This window comes from Nycticebus coucang, chromosome 10, assembly GCF_027406575.1.
Source record: "Nycticebus coucang isolate mNycCou1 chromosome 10, mNycCou1.pri, whole genome shotgun sequence".
Classification (NCBI taxonomy): domain Eukaryota; kingdom Metazoa; phylum Chordata; class Mammalia; order Primates; family Lorisidae; genus Nycticebus; species Nycticebus coucang.
This window is the reverse complement of record NC_069789.1, coordinates 106,018,210-106,041,597: the sequence shown is the minus strand read 5'-3', so window position 1 is coordinate 106,041,597 and position 23,388 is coordinate 106,018,210. Positions and strand designations below refer to the sequence as shown.

General features: G+C 44.1%; 1 protein-coding gene and 1 pseudogene across 3 annotated transcripts in view; one reads left to right on the top strand and one right to left on the bottom strand.

The window, feature by feature from the left end:
- ADAR (adenosine deaminase RNA specific) overlaps positions 1-23,388 on the bottom strand; it is a 63,074-nt gene that overhangs the window by 19,618 nt on the left and 20,068 nt on the right. For all 3 annotated transcript variants that reach the window (XM_053604219.1, XM_053604216.1, XM_053604218.1), the window contains 5 exons: positions 15,320-16,749; positions 13,123-13,306; positions 12,538-12,686; positions 11,861-11,999; positions 11,314-11,504 (listed from right to left, as the gene is read on the bottom strand). In XM_053604219.1, the coding sequence (XP_053460194.1) occupies positions 11,314-11,504; positions 11,861-11,999; positions 12,538-12,686; positions 13,123-13,306; positions 15,320-16,749 (2,093 nt within the window). The remainder of the gene's footprint in view (positions 1-11,313; positions 11,505-11,860; positions 12,000-12,537; positions 12,687-13,122; positions 13,307-15,319; positions 16,750-23,388) is intronic.
- On the top strand, positions 354-2,429 carry LOC128595524 (protein BEX4-like; annotated as a pseudogene).

The window sequence follows — 23,388 nt, the reverse complement described above, 5'->3', positions numbered from 1 at the left end:
TCCTCATCCCCAGGGGTCTGACGCAGCCATTTGGCGACTGCAGCCCCCAACCCCCTCTACGGTCCCCCAGAAGATGGCAAGCCTTTTATGTAACGAGGGTACACAGCCCCGCGGAAGCATGTGACCTAGAGGCTTTGACCCTTTGGAAATACCTGCCCTGGCCTGCGGCGCAAGCTTTTCCAACACCCCTGCCCGGCCCCCGCCCTTCTTGATGCAGAAAATGGTGGTCAGTGCCGGGACAGGGCGATTGAGGGCGGGAGACACGAGGAGGGGACGGCTAAGAGGACCCAGGGTGAGGAGGGCCCCGGAGAACTCGGCTGCAGCCCGCAGGTCTCTGTGGCTAAGTGTTGCGGCGAGAATCCGGAGGAGGAGGAGACTGCGAGGATAGGCCCAGGTGAATGGAGTCCAAAAAGGAACAAGTAAAAAATCTCATCATGGAAAAAGGCAAACAAGAAAATGAAGGAGGGGAGCAGGCCCCGGTGCAGAATGAAGAGGAATCCTGCCATTTGGGAGGGGGTGAAGGCCGGAAGCTGGATGCAATTATCAGATGGGGGCGGGTCTGGCGACTGGTCCCTAATTTTCGATGGGGCATGCCTAATAAGCATGTTGATCACAATGAAGCAGGAGATGATGCAGAGAAGTTTGTAGGGCAGATGATGGAAATCAAGAGAAAGAGGAGCAGCAGGTGAGGAACTATATGCGTTTCCAAACACCTGAACCTGACGATCATTATGACTTCTGCTTCATACCTTGAATCCTAAGGTTTTCCTTCAGGTTAATAATGCCACTGCTTTACAAACTTGGATTTTTGTGATTTACTTTTTCTGCAAACCTTCTGGTGTTTCCATTTAATGAGTTTTAATTGAATATTTTGTGACAGTCTAAAAGTTTCTGCCAGCTTGGCATTTTCACCGTTTTTAGCAAAGTATTCTTTTCCTAATATGAAATTAATAAAGCAGTTAAAAACAACAACAAAAAAAGAATGTTGAAGGTGGGTGGCGCCTGTGACTCAAAGGAGTAGGGTGCTGGCCCCATATACCAGAGGTGGCGGGTTCAAACCCAGCCCTGAAAAACTGCAAAAAAAAAGAAGGAATGTTGAAGGTGAATGACCAGGCTCTTCTGGCTTGGGAAGTTTCAGTTGAAAAATCTGCTGTCATCCTAATGGCTCTGCCTCAATATGTGAGCTAGCGTTTACTCCTGGCTGCTTGCAGAATTTTTTCAATTCGTCTTGATTTTGCACAGGTTCATTACAATGTCTTGGAGAATCTCTGATTGAGTTGAGATGACCCAGAGTTTGATATCCATCTGAAAGGAGTGTGTTGAGGTCTTTAGTAAAACTTCAGAAATTTTCATTTATCATACTTTCCAGTAGGGCTTCCATTCCTTTGGGACAATCTTCTTCTCCTTCAAGAGCCCCTAGTATTCATATGTTTGAACATCTCATGGAATCTTGTAGTTCTCTAAGTGCCTATTCTGTTTTCTCTCTCTTCTTTTCTGCCTTTTTAACTACCTGGGTTAACTCAAAAACTTTATCCTCTGGCTCTGAAGTTCTTTCTTCTACAAGGTCTAACCTGTTTTTGATACTTTCTTCTGCATTTTTACATTCCGATTATCTCCTTCATTTCCTTAATCTCCTCCATATCCTTTTTATAATCAACATATCTCTCATCCAACTTTTGGTTATGTCTTTCTGTTTTCTTATCCATTCCTTTTATTGTCTTTATCATCCATATTTTAAATTCCCCTTCTGTCAAATCCATTAATTCTGGATAAATGGAGTCTTCTGTAGTAGCTGCCTAATGTCCCTCGAGGGAGTTGCTCTGTTTTGGTTTTTCATGGTGCCTGAATTTTTCTGTTGGTTCTTCCTCATGTATTCTTCCTTCTTGTTCACCTCCTTGTCCTTTCTTCTTCTCATTTCCTCCTTTATTTCAAATTACCTAGTCTCAGAGCTCAGGTCTTGAGCAAAGCCCCCCCCCCCAAAAAAAAAACCAAAACCAAAAACAAAACCCCCCCAGGAGACCTTGTCCTTGCTCTAGATGATAATATGTTACAATATGTCACCAGGACACCAAGTGGCACTGTGGATTTTTTAGGAGACAGAGAACACAGCCAGTAACCTCTATGTTTCTTATTCCTAACTTAGTTGCCTTGAGTGATCGCCTGATTATTTTCTCAGCATCCAGACCCTATGGGGTTGGGATCTTAAAGCTCTCCAGAATCTGTCAGGGGCAGATCTCATACTGCCACTATGTGGGATCCAGGAGTCCCTCAGCCTGTCCCAAGAGTGCAGTTCTGATCCCAACAGGCAGAATTAAGATAGCCATGCTTTATGCCCCTGCTAAAACCTTCTCATGACCTTCCCAAAATGGCAGCCTTCTGGGAGGGAAGGAGGGAAGGAAGGAGGGAGGGAGGGAGGGAGGGAGGATAGTGTCTCAGTATGGCTGCCTCATAAGCCAACAAACCTAAGGCAAATCCACTCTAACCAGCATTCAAATCTGGTCGCTGTATACTGTTGAAGTCTGCCCACTCGTCCAAGTTTTCCACTCAATGAATAGCTTTCCCCAACAACTGAGAACTCCAGAAAGGCTTCCTTTCTGTCCTGAACCTCTGTGGGAAGCCAGCCAATCCCATGGGTTGCAATCACTTGCCCAATTCATCAGATTTGCACTGCTCTAGATCATATGCTATATCCAGCTCACCACCTTCTCACTGTGCTGCCTAAGCTATGACTCTGGGCAAGGTCCTTGCACTAGGTATGGCTGGGTTCTCTCTGTCCCCAGTTATTCTAGGAGAGCTCAGCTGAACAATCCTTCTGGTCCACCATCTTAATCCATTCTTCCCAAGATCCCACAGGCCATAGTTTGTCTATCCTTGCTCTAGAGCAGCAATCCCCAACCTTTTTAGCCCCAAAGACTGGTTTCATGGAAGACAATATTTCCTGCACCTGGGTGGGTAAGTGTGGGGGAATTGGCAGGAGGCAAAGCTCAGGTGGTGATGGGAGTGATGGGGAGCTATACATACAGATGAAGCTTCACTTGCTCATGTGCCACTCACCTCCTGCTGTGCAGACCAGTTCCTAATAGGACATGGACTGGTACCGGTCTGCAGCCTGAAGTTGTAGACTATAGCTCTAGAGCTAGAAGCATCATTCTCCTTCCAAGGTGACCATTTTACCAAGAGTCTCAGCTCTGCATTCTTAGATCATTAACAATTTTCTAGATTTTTGGCATGGCAACATCTCACTTCAAGCACAATAGGGTAGGTTTTGTTGCAGTTACAAATATCCCTAAAACCTCATTAGCTGTCAAGCACAAAGATTTATTTCCACTCAGAGCAGGTTGGCACAAGGTCACTGTATGTTGTAATCAGTCAGGGACCAGGGTGTTGGAAGCTCCATCTCCATCCATTCTGTGCCCAGGGGCCATTTCAGAGTATTAGGTGTATTATCTGCCAAGGAGTTTCCTCAGGCACCTTTACAATTGAGTTTCTGTTTCCATGCAATCAGTTTCATATAATAATTTTTCATATTTCTCACAGCATTGGATTGCTGCCAACACATTTTCTCAGATTTTCTCTGAGTATGTGTTTATTCCATTTTCATTTTGAGGGATATTTTCACTGGGTATAGGCGTCTTGGAAAGCTTCTTTCATTTCAAAACTTTGAAGACGCCATTTCATTGTTTCTGACATCCATCCTTTCAGAAGAGTTATTTTCCTGTATCATTATCTGTAATCCATTGATATTAAATATAACCAACCCTTCTGACCCTAGATGGGCAAAAAGTAAAAGCCTTATGTTAAGAATAAATGTACAAGGAAAAGACCCTATCATAGGTGTAACAATTCAAAGTAAGATAACCAAAAGAAACTCAAAGCCTATGTACCAGGCTTTCTATGGTAAATTACAACAATCTGTTCAGACCTTCCTCCTAAAACTAAAAACTTATTCCTCCACCTGGCAGAAAACATTGTTTAATCTTTAAACATAAGATTTTGCTTAGTCTGAGGTGGGACAATGATGAACAGTAAATGACCCTGGGAAGCCAGAGAAGTCGTTCCTTCAAATCCTACTCCCAATGTCACTCACTATAAGCATGCAGTGGGAATAAGCTAAAAATGTCCATCGGGTGGCGCCTGTGGCTCAGTGGGTAGGGCACCAGCCCCATACACGGAGGGTGGCGGGTTTGAACCTGCCTCCGGCCAAACTGCAACAACAACAAAAAAGTCCATCATAGGTCAATACTGTTTAGCCAGAGAAAGAAACAACTTCACCATTCTGGTAGGGAAGCTGTCATGTCTAGGCCTAAAAACGTTATGATGAAAAAGCATCAATGGAAACTACCTGGTGGAACAAGGACATAACTAAACTAACCCCCCTGAGCAGATTCCCAAAGCTCAAAGCTGCTTGGGACTATCCAAGGATCAGCATGGTCTCTACTGGATCTACAGACACTAGGCTTACATTAAGCTTCCTGATGATACGGGAGTTGTGTAATAAGTATAAGCAAACCTCCCTTCTTCCTACTGCCCCTGGAAAACTGTTAGGTTTTCCAGTTTATGCTTCTAAACTGAAAAGACAAAAGCATGATGTGAAAATAGGAGATTAGAGTGACAATGAATGGCCTCCCCAGTGAATAATTCAATATTATGATCTAGCCACCTGGGCTAAGAATGGGTCATGGAGCTACAGAACCCCAATATATATGTTAAAACGGATTATCCGATTACAAGCAATTTTAGAAATAACAACAAATGAGACCAGCAAAGCTTTAACCCTACTGGTCCAAAAAGAAACCCAAATGAGAAATGCTATTTATCAAAACCGATTAGCCCTAGACTACCTTATAGCAGCTGAAGGAAGAGTATGTGGAAAATTCAATTTAATTGAATTTGACAGATTGATGGTGAAGGATAAGTAATTCAAGATATAACTAAAAGGATAACTAAAATAGCTCATGTACCTATACAACAAGCATGAAATAAATTTAACCCAGATTCTTTATTCAGTGGATGATTTTCTAAACTAGGAGGATTTAAAATTATGATTATAGATTTTTTATAATTGGAAGATGTTTACTTATCCTTACTACCTTATGTTTGTTCAATTTCTCAAAGGCATAGTCTCTGAAATTGTAATAAAAGAGAACGCAAAGTGTCATGGCTCAATGATATTATCAAGTAGCTAAGAATACCAATAATGTTCCTGATTGATGGGGTCTCAAGGGGGGGGGCAAGAGGAAGGAGAAATAAATAAGGAAGAAAAGGCGATCAAGGAATACAGCAGCGTCTCAGGTTACAAAATCAATGTTCATAAATCGGTAACCTTTATATATACCAACAATAGTCAAGCTGAAAAAAGTTAAGGACTCTATTCTGTTCAAAGTAGTGCCAAAGAAGATGAAATATTTGGGAGTTTACCTAATAAAGGACATGAAAGATCTCTATAAAGAGAACTATGAAACTCTAAGAAAAGAAATAGCGGAAGATGTTAACAAATGGAAAAACATACCATGCTCATGGCTGGGAAGAATTAGCATTGTTAAAATGTCCATACTGCCCAAAGCAATATACAATTTTAATGCAATCCCTATTAAAGCTCCACTGTCCTACTTTAAAGATCTTGAAAAAATAATACTTCCTTTTATATGGAATCAGAAAAAACCTCGAATAGCCAAGACACTACTCAGAAATAAAAACAAAGCAGGAGGAATTACGCTACCAGACCTCAGATAGTGATCAAAACAGCATGGTACTGGCACAAAAACAGAGAGGTAGATGAACGGAACAGATTAGAGAACCAACAGATGAACCCAGCTACTTACCGTTATTTGATCTTTAACAAGCCAAATAAAAAACATTCAGTGGGGAAAAGATTCCCTATTTAACAAATGGTGCTGGGTGAACTGGCTGGCAACCTGTAGAAGACTGAAACTGGACCCACACCTTTCACCATTAACTAAGATAGACTCTCACTGGATTAAAGATTTAAACTTAAGACATGAAACTATAAAAATACTTGAAGAAAGTGCAGGGAAAACACTTGAAGAAATAGGCCTGGGTGAATATTTTATGAGGACCCCCCCATCCCCGGGCAATTAAAGCAACACCAAAAATACATTACTGGGACCTGATCAAACTAAAAAGCTTCTGCACAGCCAAGAACACAGTAAGTAAAGCAAGCAGACAGCCCTCAGAATGGGAGAAGATATTTGCAGGTTATGTCTCCCACAAAGATTTAATAACCAGAATCTGCAGAGAACTCAAACATATTAGCAAGAAAAGAACAAGTGATCCCATCTCACGGTGGGCAAGAGACTTGATAAGAAACATCTCTAAAGAAGACAGGTGCATGGCCTACAGACATAAGAAAAAATGCTCATCATCCTTAATCATCAGAGAAATGCAAATTAAAACTACTTTGAGATACCATCTAACTCCAGTAAGATTAGCCCGCATCATAAAATCCCAAAACTAGAGATGTCAGCATGGATGTGGAGAAAAGGGAACACTTTATACATTGCTGGTGGGAATGCAAACTAATACATTCCTTTTGGAAAGATATTTGGAGAACACTTAGGGATCTAAAAATAGACCTGCCATTTGATCCTATAATTCCTCTACTGGATATATATCCAGAAGACCAAAAATCACATTATAACAAAGATATCTATACCAGAATGTTTAATGCAGCCCAATTCATAATTGCTAAGACATGGAAGAAGCCTAAGTGCCCATCGACTCACGAATGGATTAATAAATTGTGGTATATGAACACCATGGAATATTATGCAGCCTTAAAGAAAGATGGAGACTTTACCTCTTTCATGATTACATGGATGGAACTGGAACATATTCTTAGCAAAGTATCTTAAGAATGGAAGAAAAAGTATCTAATATACTCAGCCCTACTATGAAACCAATTTACAGCATTCATATGAAAGCTATAACCCAATTATAGCCCAAGAAGAAAAGGGGAGAGGAAAGGGAGGGGAGAAGGGAGGATGGGTAGAGGGAGGCTAATTGGTGGGACCACACCTACAGTGCATCTTACAAGGGTACGTGTGAAATTTACTAAGTGTAGAATATAAATGTCTTAACATAATAACTAAGAAAATGCCATGAAGGCTATGTTAACCAGTTTAATGAAAATATTTCAAATTGTATATAAAACCAGCACGTGATTGCATCAATGTACATAGCTACAATTTAATTAAAAAAAATCTGAATGGATGCTGAAATGTACTATATGCCTTTCTGGAGTCTCTGAAGATAATTATGCAGTTTTTCTCTTTTGATCTATTAATACGATAAAAAAATAATAAATATTTTAATGTAGACTAATCTTTGCACTGTACTGAGATACCAATTTTCACATTTTAGAACATAAAGATAAAAATTTTGGTAGCACCATATTTGTTAGGATATAGCCAAGCAAGAACCACTCTTACGCAGATGGTCTGGATGTACAATGGTTACGACTGAGTTTGGTGTGAAAGCAATACATACTTAATGGAAACTACACTTTCAATTTGATCTTTTCCTAGGCTAAATGAGCTCCAACTCCCAATCAGCCACATGATCCTGACTCTAGTTTACAGCATATTAAATGCACTTGGGACTTATGACTTCAACCCATGATGGCTTTACTGGGATATAACCCCATTGTATGTCAGTGATGGGTGGGAGAAGCATTAACTGTACACTGTATCTGTATTTGTTGGGGGAAGCACAAATTTGTGTATTCTCTCTTATTGGAAGAAAATTTGGCTATTTTAAATATTCATAAACATTATTATGGCATTGTTTATAGTATCAAAAATTTGGAAACAACTGAAATGTTTCTCAATGGGGCCTGGGTTACATAAATCATAATAAATCCATGTACTGTATATATCACTATACTTTGTGGCTATTTTAAAAGAATACAGGGTGATATGGAAAACTCTCCAAGGTAATTCAGTTATGTTTACAAAGCAAGCTACAGATCAATGCACTTGCTTATATTTACATGAATACACTTACAAGGAATATATAACAACGTAAAGGTATTAGATGTTGATTTGGGGAGGGAGGTGAAGTTAAAAGCTGGGCCAAAGGAAGACTGAGAATGAGCTTTTTATACCTTTTTTTTTAGAGACAGAGTCTCACTTTATCGCCCTCGTAGAGTGCCATGGCATCACACAGCTCACAGCAACCTCCAACTCCTGGGCTTAAGCGATTCTCTTGCCTCAGCCTCCCAAGTAGCTGGGACTAAGGTGCCCACCAAAACACCCGGCTATTTTTTTGTTGCAGTTTGGCCGGGGGCTGGGTTTGAACCCGCCACCCTTGGTATATGGGGCTGGTGCCTTACCGACTGAGCCACAGGTGCCGCCCTTTTTATACCTTTTTTTTTGAGACAGGCTCTTACTCTGTCACCCTGGGTAGAGTGCCATGGCATCACAGCTGGGACTACAGGCATCTGCCACAATACCTGGCTAGTTTTTTTATTTTTAGTAGAGACAAGGTCTCACTCTCACTCAGACTAGTTTCCAACTCCTGAGCTCAAGCAATCCACTTGCCTCAGCCTCTCAAGAGTGTTGGGATTATAGGCGCAAGCCACTGCTCCTGTATACCTTTTATTTTTGACCAATGCCCTGTGAAACCTTAAAAAATGCACGTAACCCTTGGCTTCAAAATTCTACTTCTAAAAATTTATTAACATATACAATTTTGTACATGTATGCAAAGATACATGGTACAAAAGCTATTCACTCGGGAGCATTTACAACATTAAGACCAACCTAAACGTCATTGAAAGTTGGTTAAATAAATTAGCCAAACAGGAGCTTCAAAGGTGATGGCAACATTCTATTTCTTAAACTGGGTAGTAGTACGTGGGTATCCCATTTTAGAAAAAGCCTTTTATATCTCTTATTTATTAAATAATTTAAAAATTATAAAATCTACGCAGTGAAATATCATGCAGAGTCTGGTAGGTCTATACAGACTGATTTGTAATGGTCTCTAAGACACATTGGTAAAGAGTCAAGGTGAAAAGATGTACTTGTTTTGCTTAGAAAAAGGAAAATGTGCTTGTTATACATAGAAATTTCTAGAAGAACTAAAAATGGTATAGTCATGTAGCATAATGTTTTGGTCAATGATGGATCACACACAGGATGGTGGTCCCCTAAGATTATAATGGAGCTGAAAAATTCCTGTCACCCAGTGACATCATTGCTATCACCTCATGTGACACCTGTGTGTAGTAACGCTGGTCTAAACAGATTTGATGATGGTATCAATGACTATGTTACCAGTTTATGTATTTACAATACTATACTGTTATCATTTAAAAAGTATTTATTACTACTATTTTTAAAAATAGGATGGGGTCTCACTATGTTGTCCAGGCTCGTCTCCAACTCCTGGACTCAAGCAATTCTCCTGCCTTGGTCTCCCAGAGTGCTGGGATTATAGGCGTGAGCCACCTGGCCCAGCATGTCATTATCTTAGACAAAAGAAAACAAAGTTAACTGCAAAACCACCTCAGGCAGGTTCTTCAGGTGCTGTTTCAGAAGGCCTGTAATCACAGAGACCCAACTCTGTGAGTGTCACTGCCCTGAAGACCTTCCAAGGAGACAAGCCAAGAGGGTAGAAAAAGTGATGGTGATGATCCCGACCCTGTGTAGGCCTAGGCTAATGTGTGTTTATGTCTTGGTTTTTAACAAAAAGGTTGAAAAAGTAAAAAAATAAAAAAACTTAAAAATAGAGAAAAGTTTATAGAATATGAAATAAAGAAAATATTCTGTACAGCTGTACAATGTGCTTGTTTTAAGCTAAGTACTATTGCAAGAGTCAAAAAGTTAGAAAAATTTAAAAGTTTATAAACCAAAACAGTTGCAGCAAGCTAAGGTTACTTTACTATTAAAGAAATTTTTCATAAATTTAGTGCAGCCCAAGTGTACAGTGCATATGAAGTCTGCAGCAGGCACAGCGATGTCCTCTGCCTTCAGTCACTCACCACTCACTGACTCACCCAGAGCAAATTCCAGTCCTGCAAGCCCTATCCACAATAAGTGCCCTATTCAGGTGTACTGCTTTTTGTCTTTCATGTTGTATTTTTACTGTACCTTTTCTATGTTTAGGTAAGTTTAGACACACAAACATTTACCTTTGTGTTACAACTGCCCACAGTATTGGGGAAGCAATACACTGTGCAGTGTGTACCTGGGAGCACCAGGCTGCATCACACAGGCAAGGTGTACAGCCAGCTGTGCCAAGTAAGTTTCTGGGACATACTCTGTGATGTGGGCAAGGATGAAATTACCTAACGACTCATTTCTCAGAATGTTGTGTCCTCATTATTAAGTGATGGGTCTGGGAAAAGAAACTATGTGTCTGGGATAAAAATGACACTTTTCAGTGTATACTTCCTCAATCACTTTGAATGACTTTTCTAGGTATATACGAGGTCAGACAATTAAGTTTGAGAACTCATCCTAGAAAAAGTGCTATGTACCCCATTGCTGAATATTACTATGGTCACCTTTGAGGTATTACCCTTGGGAAGCTATGTACCAACCCCAACACCTAGTCTACCCTTCAAAGCAAATCTAGAACGCTTTTTCTTGAATGAGCATCAGAGCTGTTATCATACAGGTCAGACAAAGTTGGAGAACTCATCCTATAAAAAGTGCATGTATCTCATTGCTGAATATTGCTGTGGTCACCAAATAGCCAAAGGGAATACTTCAAAGATGACTGTAGTGATATTTAGTAATGAGGTACATAGCACTTTTTCTAGGATGAGTTTGCAAACTTACCTGACATCATATATATTCCTTTAAAGATTAAAATTCTTTTAAAAAATTAAAGGACTCGGCGCCTGTAGCTCAGCAGCTAGGGTGCCAGCCACATACATGGGGGCTGGCAGGTTCGAACCCTGTCAAACAACAACAACTACAACAACAAAAAGAAACAGGCGGGCGTTGTGGCGGGCGCCTGTAGTCCCAGATACTTGGGAGGCTGAGGCAAGAGAATTACTTAAGCCCAAGAGTTAGAGGTTGCTGTGAGCTGTGATGTCACGATACTCTACTGAGGGCAACAAAGTGCCTAAAAAAAAAAGTGGATTACGCTCACTGAAAGAGTTATTATATTGTCTAGATGGCTGACCCAATGTCTTCTAAGAGGCTGTGGAAACAGGACAGGATGTGCTTCCCTGCACTCGCGCTCTGTCACTCACAACTAATGCATGTCCTTGTCCTTTTCTTCCCTGGTTATAAGCCACCCCACCTGGTGACACATGGCTATAGCCAGGGATAGGATACTCACTTGGGCTCATGAGGAGGTCCAGACTGGTCAACCAACTTGAACTCGGCAGCAAAGCCATGGGAGCGAGCGTACTCCAGCAGGCCTCCCACGGGGTTGGTGTTCAGGTACTTGACAAGCTCACTAACCCGCCGGACTTTGCCGGGCACCATAGACTCCAAGTTCTCACAGGATTCTGTATTTGTGCCTCCAGGCTAAAGGAGAATTAATCAAACAAATAGGAACCATAAACACTTCTGGAAACCCTGAGGGACCCACAGGCAATCCTAAAATTATCTGTTGCTAAAAACAACCTGTATCTTTATTTATTTATTTTTTTGAGACAGTCTCACCCTAGCTCACAGCAACCTCAAAGTCTTGGGTTCAGGCTGTTCTCCTGCCTCAGCCTCCCGAGTAGGTGGGACTACAAGGGTGAAAAACATGCCTGGCTAGTTTTTCTATTTTTAGCAGACACAGTCTTGTTCTTGCTCAGGCTGGTCTCAAACTCCTGAGCTCAAGGGATCCACCCGCCCAGCCATCTTGGATGTTTTGAGCAGGAAAACAACCCTACCTGGTCATCAGAGCTGGCCACCTCCCCGTGCTGCAGGGCTTTTATGGCTTCCTCTGCAGCCATCTGCTTTGCCACTTTCTTGCTGGGGGCACTCACTGTGGGGAAAGTCTGGGCTCCCACTGCAACACAGTACTGGAATCTGACAGGAGATGAAAGAAGATTAAAATGGTTTTGACTGAGAAGACTGTGGCCTTTGTTAGACTGTCATCCTTCACTGATTCTAAGTTCCTTCTACTCTTTGCCTTTGTATAGTTACTTTCTATGCAGTCACATCTGCCTTGAATGGCCAGTGCCCTTCACTCACCTCCTACCCCTGGCTGGCCCCTTTCAACACTTAAGTATCAACCCCCCCAGTTGTACCTCCTCCAAGAGCCCTTCTTTTGAACATCTAAGTCTACAGATCCACAAACAGGAGGTTCTCAGGTCTGGTACCTTTAGTGCCATCAATGGTAACCTCCAAGCCATGGACCTCCCTGGCACTTGGCTCCTTTAATCCCTAATCCCAAATTCTGTGTTCCATAAGCAGCAATCATGCCCTCAGGCCCTCCTTCCCCCATTTTGAAACAGGAGAAACTGCTCAGTGAAGTAACTGGCTATCTCTGAGAAAACAAGGAGAAAAATGTGTCTTTTTCTTTTTGAGAAAACCTCAGCAGAGATACGTGACACAGGGGACATACTTGGGGTCATGGGCAGGGCCTTCTTTGGACAGGAGGCGGAATTCACAGGAGCTGCCCAGTTTGTGCACACACTCGAGCAGTGCGGTGACAGGGCTCTTCCCAGGAAATAACGGTGCTGCTGAAGGGGTAGCTGGCTGGGGCTCTGCAGTCTGCAAAAGATGAGATGAAAAGTGAACAAAATTAAGATGATACGGGTGTGTCCACCGCAGCAGGGAGGGGTGGGGGTGACCCTCCAGCTAACTGAGTGTAAGGTGCTGGCTTTCCAAAGGAAAGGGCTACTGGGACATCTTCTAGGCACTGCAGGAAAGGGTACAGTATTTCAGTGTTCTAGTTCTCATTGTTCATTTTCTAAGAGAGAAGACTGGACTTGACAATCTTTCAGGTCTCTCTCAACACAGAAATCCTGCAACTTCAGTTATACTGGGGGGTGTGGGGGGGCCTGGGGTGGTGGTGTGGAGGGCAGAGTAGGAAGCTGACCCCAAGGAAGTATAAGTTGTTCAGGCTGGATTGTTCCTGAAGGTCAGTTAAAATCCTGACACAGACACTGAAAGTAAACTGTTACCCTTCTAGAGAGCGGATACCCACCTTCTCCAATTCTTTCTCCACGGAATGGTGAGACAGTTCTTCTGATTTCCCACTGTCCTTGGCTTTGGCCTCCTCAAGCAGAATTCTCAGGGCTTTCATAGCCGCATCCTGCTTGGCCACTTTCTTGCTGCCAGCTTCTGCTGGGGGAAACTCCCGGCCATTCATGACAACCCGGAATTTAAATCTTGACGGAAAGTGATGAAATGCATGAACACTAGTCTAAGCCATCCCTTCTGCCCTCTCCAAAGAGATCTTTACCCTGGACTTCTTTGCTACACTAAGGCCTTTTTGTCCTGGGGAAGAGATGGAGGGCAGGCCAAGGAGCCCCTATTCCTTTGGAGGTTCAACCTGTCCCTTTTTAGGGAAAACAAAACAATGAGTGACTCCTCAAATAGCTCAGTGGAACAAACATAGCCGTAAGTGATATGAAATAAGTTCAGGGAAACCCATTATCTTTTAACAATGAATTAAGACAAAGTTCATACAAAAAATGATGACCTAAAATCGCCATTATGGTCTTGTTAGCAACCAAAGGCCTTCTTCCTACAGCAACATTGGTCTCAAGGGAAGGTCCTAAAGAGAGTGAAGGTTTCTGATAGCCAGCTCCTTACATGGAGCACACACCTGACATTTATCAGGGACCTGTTTTGTCCCTAACCTATCCTTAGTCATACATCACTCTTAAGAGTTTGTTATGAATCATTCTATAGCTATAATTGTCCCAAGCCTAAGATGAAAGGCATTTCCCCTTGTTATATGGAAAATAAAAAAAAAACAAAACATTATTTCTGGGCCTCTGGACTTAGCCTAGACCTCCTTTGTTCAAGCTTTCGAATTTGTTCAGTTCTTTGCTCAATCTAGGATTTCATTTAGAAAAGTAGGTCAAATTTCTTATTTCCTAGGTCTTCTGAAATATTTGAACATGGTACTAAGTTTCTTTTTTCTTTTTTTTTTGAGACAGAGTCTCACTTTGTCACCCTTGGTAGAGGGCATGGCATCACAGCAACCTCAAACTCTTGGGCTCAAATGATTTTCTTGCCTCAACCTCCCAAGGAGCTGGGACTACAGTTACCTGCCACAGTGCCCATTTTTAGAGACAGGGTCTCAATCTTGCTCAGGCTGGGGTACCAACTTTCTTATAGCTGGAGTCCAAAGGATGATTAACCACAAAACCCATTGCTTTCCCCCAACCGTAGGGAGGGGGAATGGAAGGAAAAGAAAGAATGACAGAAAATGACGGCCATCTAGTCTCCTACCCTAAACAGAAATAAACCTGTTTTGGCCCTGCCAGCCTTTGGACAGACATACCCCTTTTCTTAACAGCTCTCCTGCAATGCCAACTTGGTGTTCTTAGACAGCCAAGGTAAGGAATAAGAACCACAGCCAGTAACTCTCACCCCTAGAAACCAGCCTGGGTAAACAGAAAGGTCAGTGGAATTCTCCGCCATCCTGACTGGCTCTCGTTAGCAGCAGTTTGCAGCCGCTGAGCTTTAGGGCTGCTGCTTTCTGCCAGGCCCTTTAGCAGCTCCTTTCTGAGACCACCTGTCTTCCTCCCTCAATCTGCCCACTAGCCTACAGGGCCCTGGAGGGCAGGCCCAGCCATCTGCGGGCCATAGCACTGATCTCACAGTGCAGGAGCAGCAGCAAGTACCTGCCACCCCTCTGTGCGGAGGTGGCATGTAAAATTAGAAGCACCGCCTTCGCGGCCAGGCAGGAATACACGCTCTGTACCACCCTTTCTCCCAGGTCTGTGAAGACAGCAGTTTCTGGACCTGCTGCTGCTCAGCAGCATAACTCACCTCACTCTGTGAGTGTAACCTGTCCCAGCCACCCATTCCTGTACATCTCTCAGGAACCTAGTGGTGGGGGGCTGGGAAAGGTTTACAGAAGTGGGTCTTCGTTACCTCTGGCCTTGGGAGGCAGGCATGACACTGATGCACAAAAGCCAATCATTCCTAAAGACACTTAATTTCGGCCAGCAATTTTGCCCCTTGCTCAGCCAAGATTCTGGCTGGTCCAAGGTCTATACCACCTGATTTACACCTGGAGAAAAGGCCAATCAAAGGTAACTTAGCCAAAAGGCAGAGAAGAGGGAAAAGATAGGGCCCCAACGATGTGGCTTGTGAGTCAGCTGAGACTGCGTCAGGAGCAAGAATACCTGACCCCACCTTGGGCGCAGTTCCTGGGGGTGTCTTACCGCGGTTCATGGGACGGTCCACTCTGGTCTATCAAGTTGAACTCACAGACCTGATTGACGAACTGAGCATACTCCAGCAGCCCACTGACAGGGTTCTTCAGCCGGCACTCCGTCAGTTTCTTATAGATGGAGCACCGTGGCAAGCTCTGACTGTAGAAGGAGGGCATCTCCATGATAGCTCGGAACTCACCTGGTGGTGCATGGATGCTATTCAAGTCATCTGGGATATCATCTGTGGCCCACTGGCCCTTTTCAAAGTCAACACACCCTGCTTTTGAGGGGCCATTGCTATGAACAGGTGGCTTTAATTTTATAGATTCTGGTCTAGCCACCTGCCTGTCTTCTAACTTTCTGAGAGGTGCTTGCCCATTCTCCACTTTTTCTGTGGTTACCATGTTATTGGAGGCATTTGACATCAGTAAGTTACAGGTGGGGAACTCTGTCTGTCTTTTGGTCTCTGCAACAGCAGCCACAGTGGTTTCAGGAAAGCTGTTCGTGTTTCTCTTCATTTGCATCCTCTCTCGCTTCTTGTCGGTCAGATACCATATGGGAGGGGTTGTCCCTTGCCTGTAGACATCCCCCTGCCTCTCTAGGTCAATCAGCATGGCATTCACATCTCGGGCCTTGGTGAGGCCAATATTTTTAGCTAAATTCAGGGCAGAAGAGTCAGACACATTAAACAGGTAGTCACAGATTCTCTCCTTGATTTCAGCCATCTCAAAAGGGTCAAGAAGATCTTCTGAGATAGACGTGGGCTTTCTGTCTTCAGGGTCCGAGTTGGTGTCCGAATCTGGGGCTCTCTGGCTACACCTGTCTGGTTTCACTACTCCACTCTGTTGGTTCTCAGCCTGAACTGAGACTGCAACTCTCCACAAAGGAGGCTTTCCTGCCTCCTGGTACAGCTTACCCTTGTTGGCCAGAGAGTACAAAACTCGATTGACTTCCTTCTTTGGGACTCCAAGTTTCCCAGCCAGATCATGTGCTGTTGTGGCTTTCCCTTCCCTGAGCTCCTCCAGGAGCTTTAAGATCCTTTGTTCCTGATCTTGGTTGATATTTAGTCCCTGGAAACGTGAGGAAAGCCTATCGACACCTCTCCATGGCAGAACCCTGCCACGCAGCGTGGGATGCTGGAATCCTCTATGGAGTCCCTGACTTGTGAGATGCACCGTCCTAGGGACACCCCAGCTCTCTAGCTGCCTGTACCAGACAGGTGGTTCTGGAAACCTTGGCCAGGGTCTTAGGAGGACACGTGGTGGTGGTGCAGCAGTCTGCTTTCCAATCACAGGCACTTCTGAGAGCTGCCCCTTGAGAAACTCTATTTGCTTGAGCTGGAAATCAGAGTAAGATCCCGGCCCAGGCTGCTGGTGTCTGTGCTTCCTGTGCTCATATCCTTGACCTGGATGGGGGTGGCATCTGTTAAGGGAACACCCCTGCAAAGTAAGACAGTGGACAATAAAGTGACTTAGAGCTGTAAGTCAATAAAGTGACTTAGAGCTGGGGAGTCCCTGTCCCTCCCTGCCCGGGAGAGGTGCCCCGTGGGTGAGAAGGTGACTGAGCCATTGGTCTTATGACCCAGCCAGGGTGACTTGCCACCTCACAGATTCTGCTGAGGCTCCCACCAATAGAAACAGAGAAAGGGAGGAGGCAGAATACATGGGTTCTGACACCTTGTCACAGTCTCTCCAGCAACCTAACCTTACTCTTTTCCCTTTGACAGAATTTTGGGGCGTTCAGAAGGAAACATTCCACTCACCGAAAAAAATTGCCCTTTTGGAATCCGAAAAACAAGTGTTATTTTCTTTTAAAAACAACGAACAGAATGATACCTGCAAATGCCAAGGGAGTTATTTGACTAGGAGTCCATAAGCCCCCTCGGCTAACCCTGTATGTGGACTATCACGGCTACAAGGGAGATATGAGCTGAAGGTGAACCCCCCTTGGTGGAATCAGCCCCGTACAGAAGCTGCTCCACACAGGGCACAGGACCTCAGAGGCTCACCTGCCTGCCACTGCATCCCAGGAGGATCAGAATTTGGTTTTAGGGGAGCTAGAGGGCTTCTATATAAAAATATCACCTTGTCCTCACTCTTTAGTACGATACCCAGGCTCAAGAGGGGACACCTGGACTTTGCCCAAACCACCCAGCTCACCTGATGTGTGAAGCCAGCAGTTCTACTCCTCACTGCCTCAGCCCAGCCCCCCACTCCCCTCACTGCCTCCCAAGATCTGCTTCCACTGACACACAGCACAGGGACTCATAGTCTCACGTGTGCCCTCCCCATACGTGCGGTGCTCATCTCCCCAGTGCCCTCCATGGGACAGTGGTGCAGCCGGGAGGTACTCCTGGGACTAGGCTCTGCAAGCACCTTCTTCCTGTCCCTGTGGCTTACACACTTGGCAGGGACGTCTAGCAATGATGCTTCCTCCTGTTTATGCCGCTCCTCTAATTCTCCTGCCGGCTGCACAGGCAGCTGGGCCCTTCTCTGCCAGGCCTTCTGCTCCCCCATGCCCCCCATGGCCCTGTCACAATTGGGGGGAAGGCTAGCATTCTTGCCAGTCACTCTTCATGGTGTCCCTGTTGTGGGGTTCCCTACCTTTAATTCCGGTGACCTACGCCCCCACCTTTCAGCCAAATGGCTGGTTTGTCTAGCTCCTTCTCCAGTGTCACTATTACTCTACCTTAGTCACCACTAAGACCTCAAATCCTGAAACTTTTTCAGTGGGCCACGAAACCTTTTGGGGGCCAGATAGCTCTGCCATTATAGTGCAAAAGCAGCCACATGAATTGTGAATAATGTAAAACTTCATTTACAACTTATTTACTATGAAATTTTATTTACAAAAACAGGTGGAGGTCTGGATTTGATCTGTGGGTCACAGTTTGCTGATGCCTCTTTTTTGACACTGACTTCTGGATTTCTACCACTCTGCTTCCCACTCGTGACTATAGCTTCTGGTCAGCCACTCCTGCTGCTTCTCCATTCTGCCCTCACACCGCCCACCCTGCCTGGCTCTCAGGCCAGTTTCCTTCTCCACCCAAGGTCTACTATCCCCCTTTTCTTCTCCAAAGCTACCATGTGGCAGTGGAGGACCTTGTGCTGGCAGGGCCCACACAAATTCCTTCTCTTGACCCTTAGTCTTCAGTGATTGCCAGTCAACCCAGCACAACAACAATACATGCTGGCTCCCTGCAGACCAAGCTCTCTTCTTTAGAAAACTCTCTTCTCACTTCTTTTTTCCCACCTGTCTTTGTTCCTTTCTCCCATCCCTTACATATCATCAGTCCCCAAGGTTTTGTTGAAAGACCCCTTCTTCCTCCAGAATTTGCTCCATAGTTTGATGGCATCTACCTTCCAACCTAAACCAGCCCTCTTAAGCAACCACGTACAAATCTACTCTCTCTAGCCAATTCCTTGTGCCAAAGCTTAAGATCTGAATTTCTAACCACCTAGGTGATGTATCCACTTAAATATCCTGCCACTAACTCAAATGTTACACATAACATTTGTACATGTTACATGTACATTTGTCACATGTAACAATTTGAACCAAATTAATCACTCCCTGAAACCTAGCTCCTTCTGGGTTCTTATTACCATCAATGGCATCACTGTCCTCCTCGGTGATTAAAGCTAGAAACCTGAGTCACCCTGCTGCCTGGCTGCCGCCCCACCCCACCCCCCATCTAATCAGGCATTTGCTAAGTCCCACTCTGTCCACCACCTCTCAAACATCTCGAGTGTGTCTTCCAGTTCCAGCTCCACAGTACCTCACATGTGAGCCAATGTGATAGCCTCTCCTCCTATTCCTCTAACATGCCAATCTAAGCGGCCCCTCTCCCCTATCATCCATCACAACTCCTACCCTTTCTTAAGTATCTCCTTAAATGCTACTTTCTGCAGATTTCCAACTCCCACCTCTCTTTGACTTCTCCCACTAAGCACCCATTATACCCTTTATCATAGCTAATAGATAAAAAAAAAAAAATTAGTGGCACCTAGAATTTATAGTGTACCTGAAGGGTAATTTTTAGTTAACAATATTAGATGTGCTAGAAATTATACTCAACTCTCCACTCCCAATACTCCCAAGGTGGTATCGATGGGGCTGCAGTGGACTCCATAGTGGTGGAACAGGGACTGCGTATTAGCTGCCTCCACAGACCTGGCCCAGAGCTGGCCCTGAGCCCGTGCATGCTGAGCTAGTGGCTACTCAAATAAGACATCCCTGCACAAGCAGCCACTTCCCTTTCCTTGCCCCTTTTGTTGCCCCCACCAATACTGCTAGGGTACAGAGTGTCTGGCTCACAGAGCCAAATTATGGCACTTTAGGGGTTTCTAATGAGCTCTTTGAGGAAAAAGAACTTTGTTTCAAAATGACTAAAGTGGCCAGGCTTGGTGGCTCACACCTATAATCCGAGCACTCTGGGAGGCCAAGGCGGGTGGATTGCTTGAGCTCACAAGTTCGAGACCAGCCTGAGCAAGAATACGACTTCCATCTCTACTACAAATAGAAATAGAAAAACTGAGGCAAGAGGATTGCTTGACCCCAAGAGTTGGAGGTTGCTGTGAGCTATGATGACGCCATAGAATCTGTCTCAAAAAAATAATTAACTAAACAAAATGACTAAAGTCAGTTTCTAGCTAAATGCTATAATGTTAAATAAAAAACAAAAAGCATGTAGCAGAGTAACATGTATGTTATGAACTTTTTTAGTAAATAAAAGGGGAAAACTCACGAATGTGTGCACATGTGTGTACTCGTGAGTGCACACTAGAATGAAAACGCAGGAAAAAAAGAAATATTGCATGAATCTATTAACAGGGCAGTAGGATTAGAGGGAGAGAGGATTATTACATTTTTTCTTTTTAACCTTCTTTTTCCCCCTAAAAACAAAGCTACCCCTTGAGAACAACTATTTGTTTATCCACTGAATTAGAGTAAAACCAAGAGCCGGAGAAACCTGCCTCTGGTGTGTAGGAGGCACCTGTGAGAAATACTTTGGCGATAAGGGATTGGGGAATGATTTAACATCATTGAACATGATTTATTATCATTGGTCTCTCGTTAAAGAGCATGAGAGCACGTAAGAGCATGTGACGAGAACACCAATATTATTGCATAGTACTAACCTGTGGTGTAGTACTTCTGTAAATAACCTCAGGCGAGGCTGCTGGGATGAAGACTGACGAGATGCTTGCTCCTAATATTATTGACTGTGACTTTTAAGGTGCTTTGGCACCGGACACCAGACAAGTCCTACCCCAAGTAGCGGACCGCATCCAGTTGAGTGGGCTGGGCTGGAGACCTAGCGTCCCAGCTCTGATGAGGCCCTGGGTTGGGGCCAGAGACATGGAGTCCCCAGACAGGCCCTGACAGGTGGCAACAAGGATGGCATAGTGGATGTGGACCGAAAAAGGAAATACTCAGGAGTAGCCTTTAGCAGATGTTATAGTACAAAGTTTATAAGCTAGGAAAAGAATCTTTAACTGCCCATTGTCAGCAGGAAGTAGTTTTAGAGAGATCGATGCCCCTAATCCCTTACCAGCAGTTAAAAGTTCTGTTTGAAAGGGAAGGATTGAGATAGATTAAGGGGGCTGGTGAAGAAACAACAGGGGAAGTGAAGTCTTGAGAAAGAAAAACAGAAAGCTGGGCTGCACCGGTGGTTCAAAGGAGTAGGGCGCTGGCCTCATATACCAGAGATGGTGGGTTCAAACCCAGCCAAAAAAAAAAAAAAAAAAAAAAAAGAAAGCTAAGACTTGTAAGTAAAAGAAGCCACTAAGATAAGTGAAGCCTTTAGCAATTAAATACTGTAGGTGAAAGCACTGAGTTTTGGGAACTTTGGGAAATGAACAACAGAATGTAGTTAGTTTGTTGGGAATAAGTTTAGTATGGGAAGTGTGACATAAGAAATGTAAGTAGTATAAGAAATTTGGGAAGTTTGAGATAAAAGGGATAGGGAGTTTTGAGATGAGATGTGTGTGAGGAATTTGAAGTAAAGAAGATACGAAGTGTAAGAAGTTTGTGAGAAGTTTGTAGGGAGTAGACAACGTGTGGTTGTGCTCAAGGGTGAGTGCCCTCAACTGGTTGTGCACAAGTCCCCAACAGGACGCCAGGGGTTAGAGTCCCCGTCCATCATATTTCAACTAAGGGCTGCAAGAAATTGAGACCTTTTTTTGTCTGTTACAATTTATATAGCAAAGGGAACACTCCTGGAGGAAGGTGGGACCTTTTGTTCGCCAGTTAACACAATTTACAACAGATGAGATGCAGGAAGTATAAGAGGATTAAGATAAAAAGTTTAGGATAAGAAGTAAAAAGTGTGCGGGGTGGATGTTAAGTGTACGAGGGTTAAAGTTCCCATTGGTGTGTACGTTGGAAATTGTAAAGAGTGTGGGAGAATGCAGACTAAAGGCAGAATTAGCAAAAGGTGGTGAAAGCAGTTAAGATCTTCAGAAAGGAAAAAAAAGAAAGGACGGAGATAAGAATCGTGACAATTTCAGTTAGAAAATTAGTTGAAAAGTCCCCTGGTTGAAACAATTTTAAGATACACAAAAAGAGGGAATTGTAGGAGGCACCTGTGAGAAATACTCTGGCGACAGGGGATTGGGGAAGGGATTTATCATCATTTAATATCATTGGTCTTGTTAAAGAGCACGAGAGCAGTGATATTATTGCATTGGTGTAGTACTTCTATAAATAACCTCGGGACAGGCTGCTCTGACAAAGACTGACAGACTGCTGCTGAGATGCTCGCTCCTGCTTAATACTGACTGTGACTTCTAAGGTGCTTCAGCATCCGAGACCAGAACGAGTCCTACCCCAAGTAAACTGGTGCAGTGGCCCCCATCCAGACAGTTGAGTGGGCCGGGGCGGAGACATAGCATCCTGGCTCCAACAAGGCCCTGGGTTGGGGCCGGGGACACAGAGTCCCCAGAAAGGCGTCCCCAGACAGGCCCCCCCGACAGTGGTGATCATTCCTTGAACTCGTGTCCCCTCCCTTTCACGCCTCTTCACCATATGCAGCAAGTCACTTAACATCCACTGCCTCTGAATTTTACTTTGATTTCGCACCTAAGGTCAAGAAATAAGACCCTCTGCCTTTACCACATGGGTTCCACAGGGCAATGTGCTAATGTATATTAGGAAATGCTCTTCTTTCAAGTCAGGCCTCCTTAATCTTATTTATTTATTTATACAGTTTCACTTTGTCACCCTCAGTAGAGTGCCGTGGCCTCACAGCAACCTCAAACTCTTGGGCTCAAGAGATTCTCTTGCCTCAGCTTCCCGAGTAGCTGGGACTACAGGAGTTCACCACAATGCCTGGCTATTTTTAGCGGGGTGTGTGTCTCATTCTGGCTCAGGCTGGTCTCCAACCCATGAGCTCAGATGATTCCCCCCTGCCTGGCCTCCCAGAGTGCTGCGATTACAGGTGTTAGCTACCACGTCCCTGAGCCACTTCGACCAGCCCTCTTTTTACTCTTTTTAAAGGAAGGTTTTTAAATTTTTTATTTTTTTAGAACAGGGTCTTGCTCTGTTGCCCAGACTGGAATGCAGTGATGCGATCACAGCCCACTGTTAACGTCAGACTCCTGAGCAGCTGAGATTACAGGTGCCCACCACACCAGGCTAATGTTTCTTGTTTTTTGATCTCATTATATTGTGTGTTCAGACTAGTCTGGAACTCCTGGCCTCAAAAGATCCTCGTACGCTCAGCCTCTCAAACAGCTAGGATTACAGGCATAAGCCATGACACCGACCTTAAAGGAAGGCTTTTAAATATATACATGCATATAGCATTTTAAAAATTAAGAGTATAATTTACATACAGTAAAATTTACCCTTCTTAGTGTATCATTCTATGAATTTAGACAACCACCACCAAGTTTTCTCCTGCCACTCTGTGGTTTTCCCCCACACCTAGCCCTGGGCAGTCCTGGATCTGTCCCTGTAACTTTATTTTCCAGAATGTTATATAAACTGGACTCACACAGTACGTAGCCCTGTAAGTCTGGCTTCCTTTTCTCCACAAAGTGCATTTGGAGTCCCGGACATGTTCGCAGCTCCCC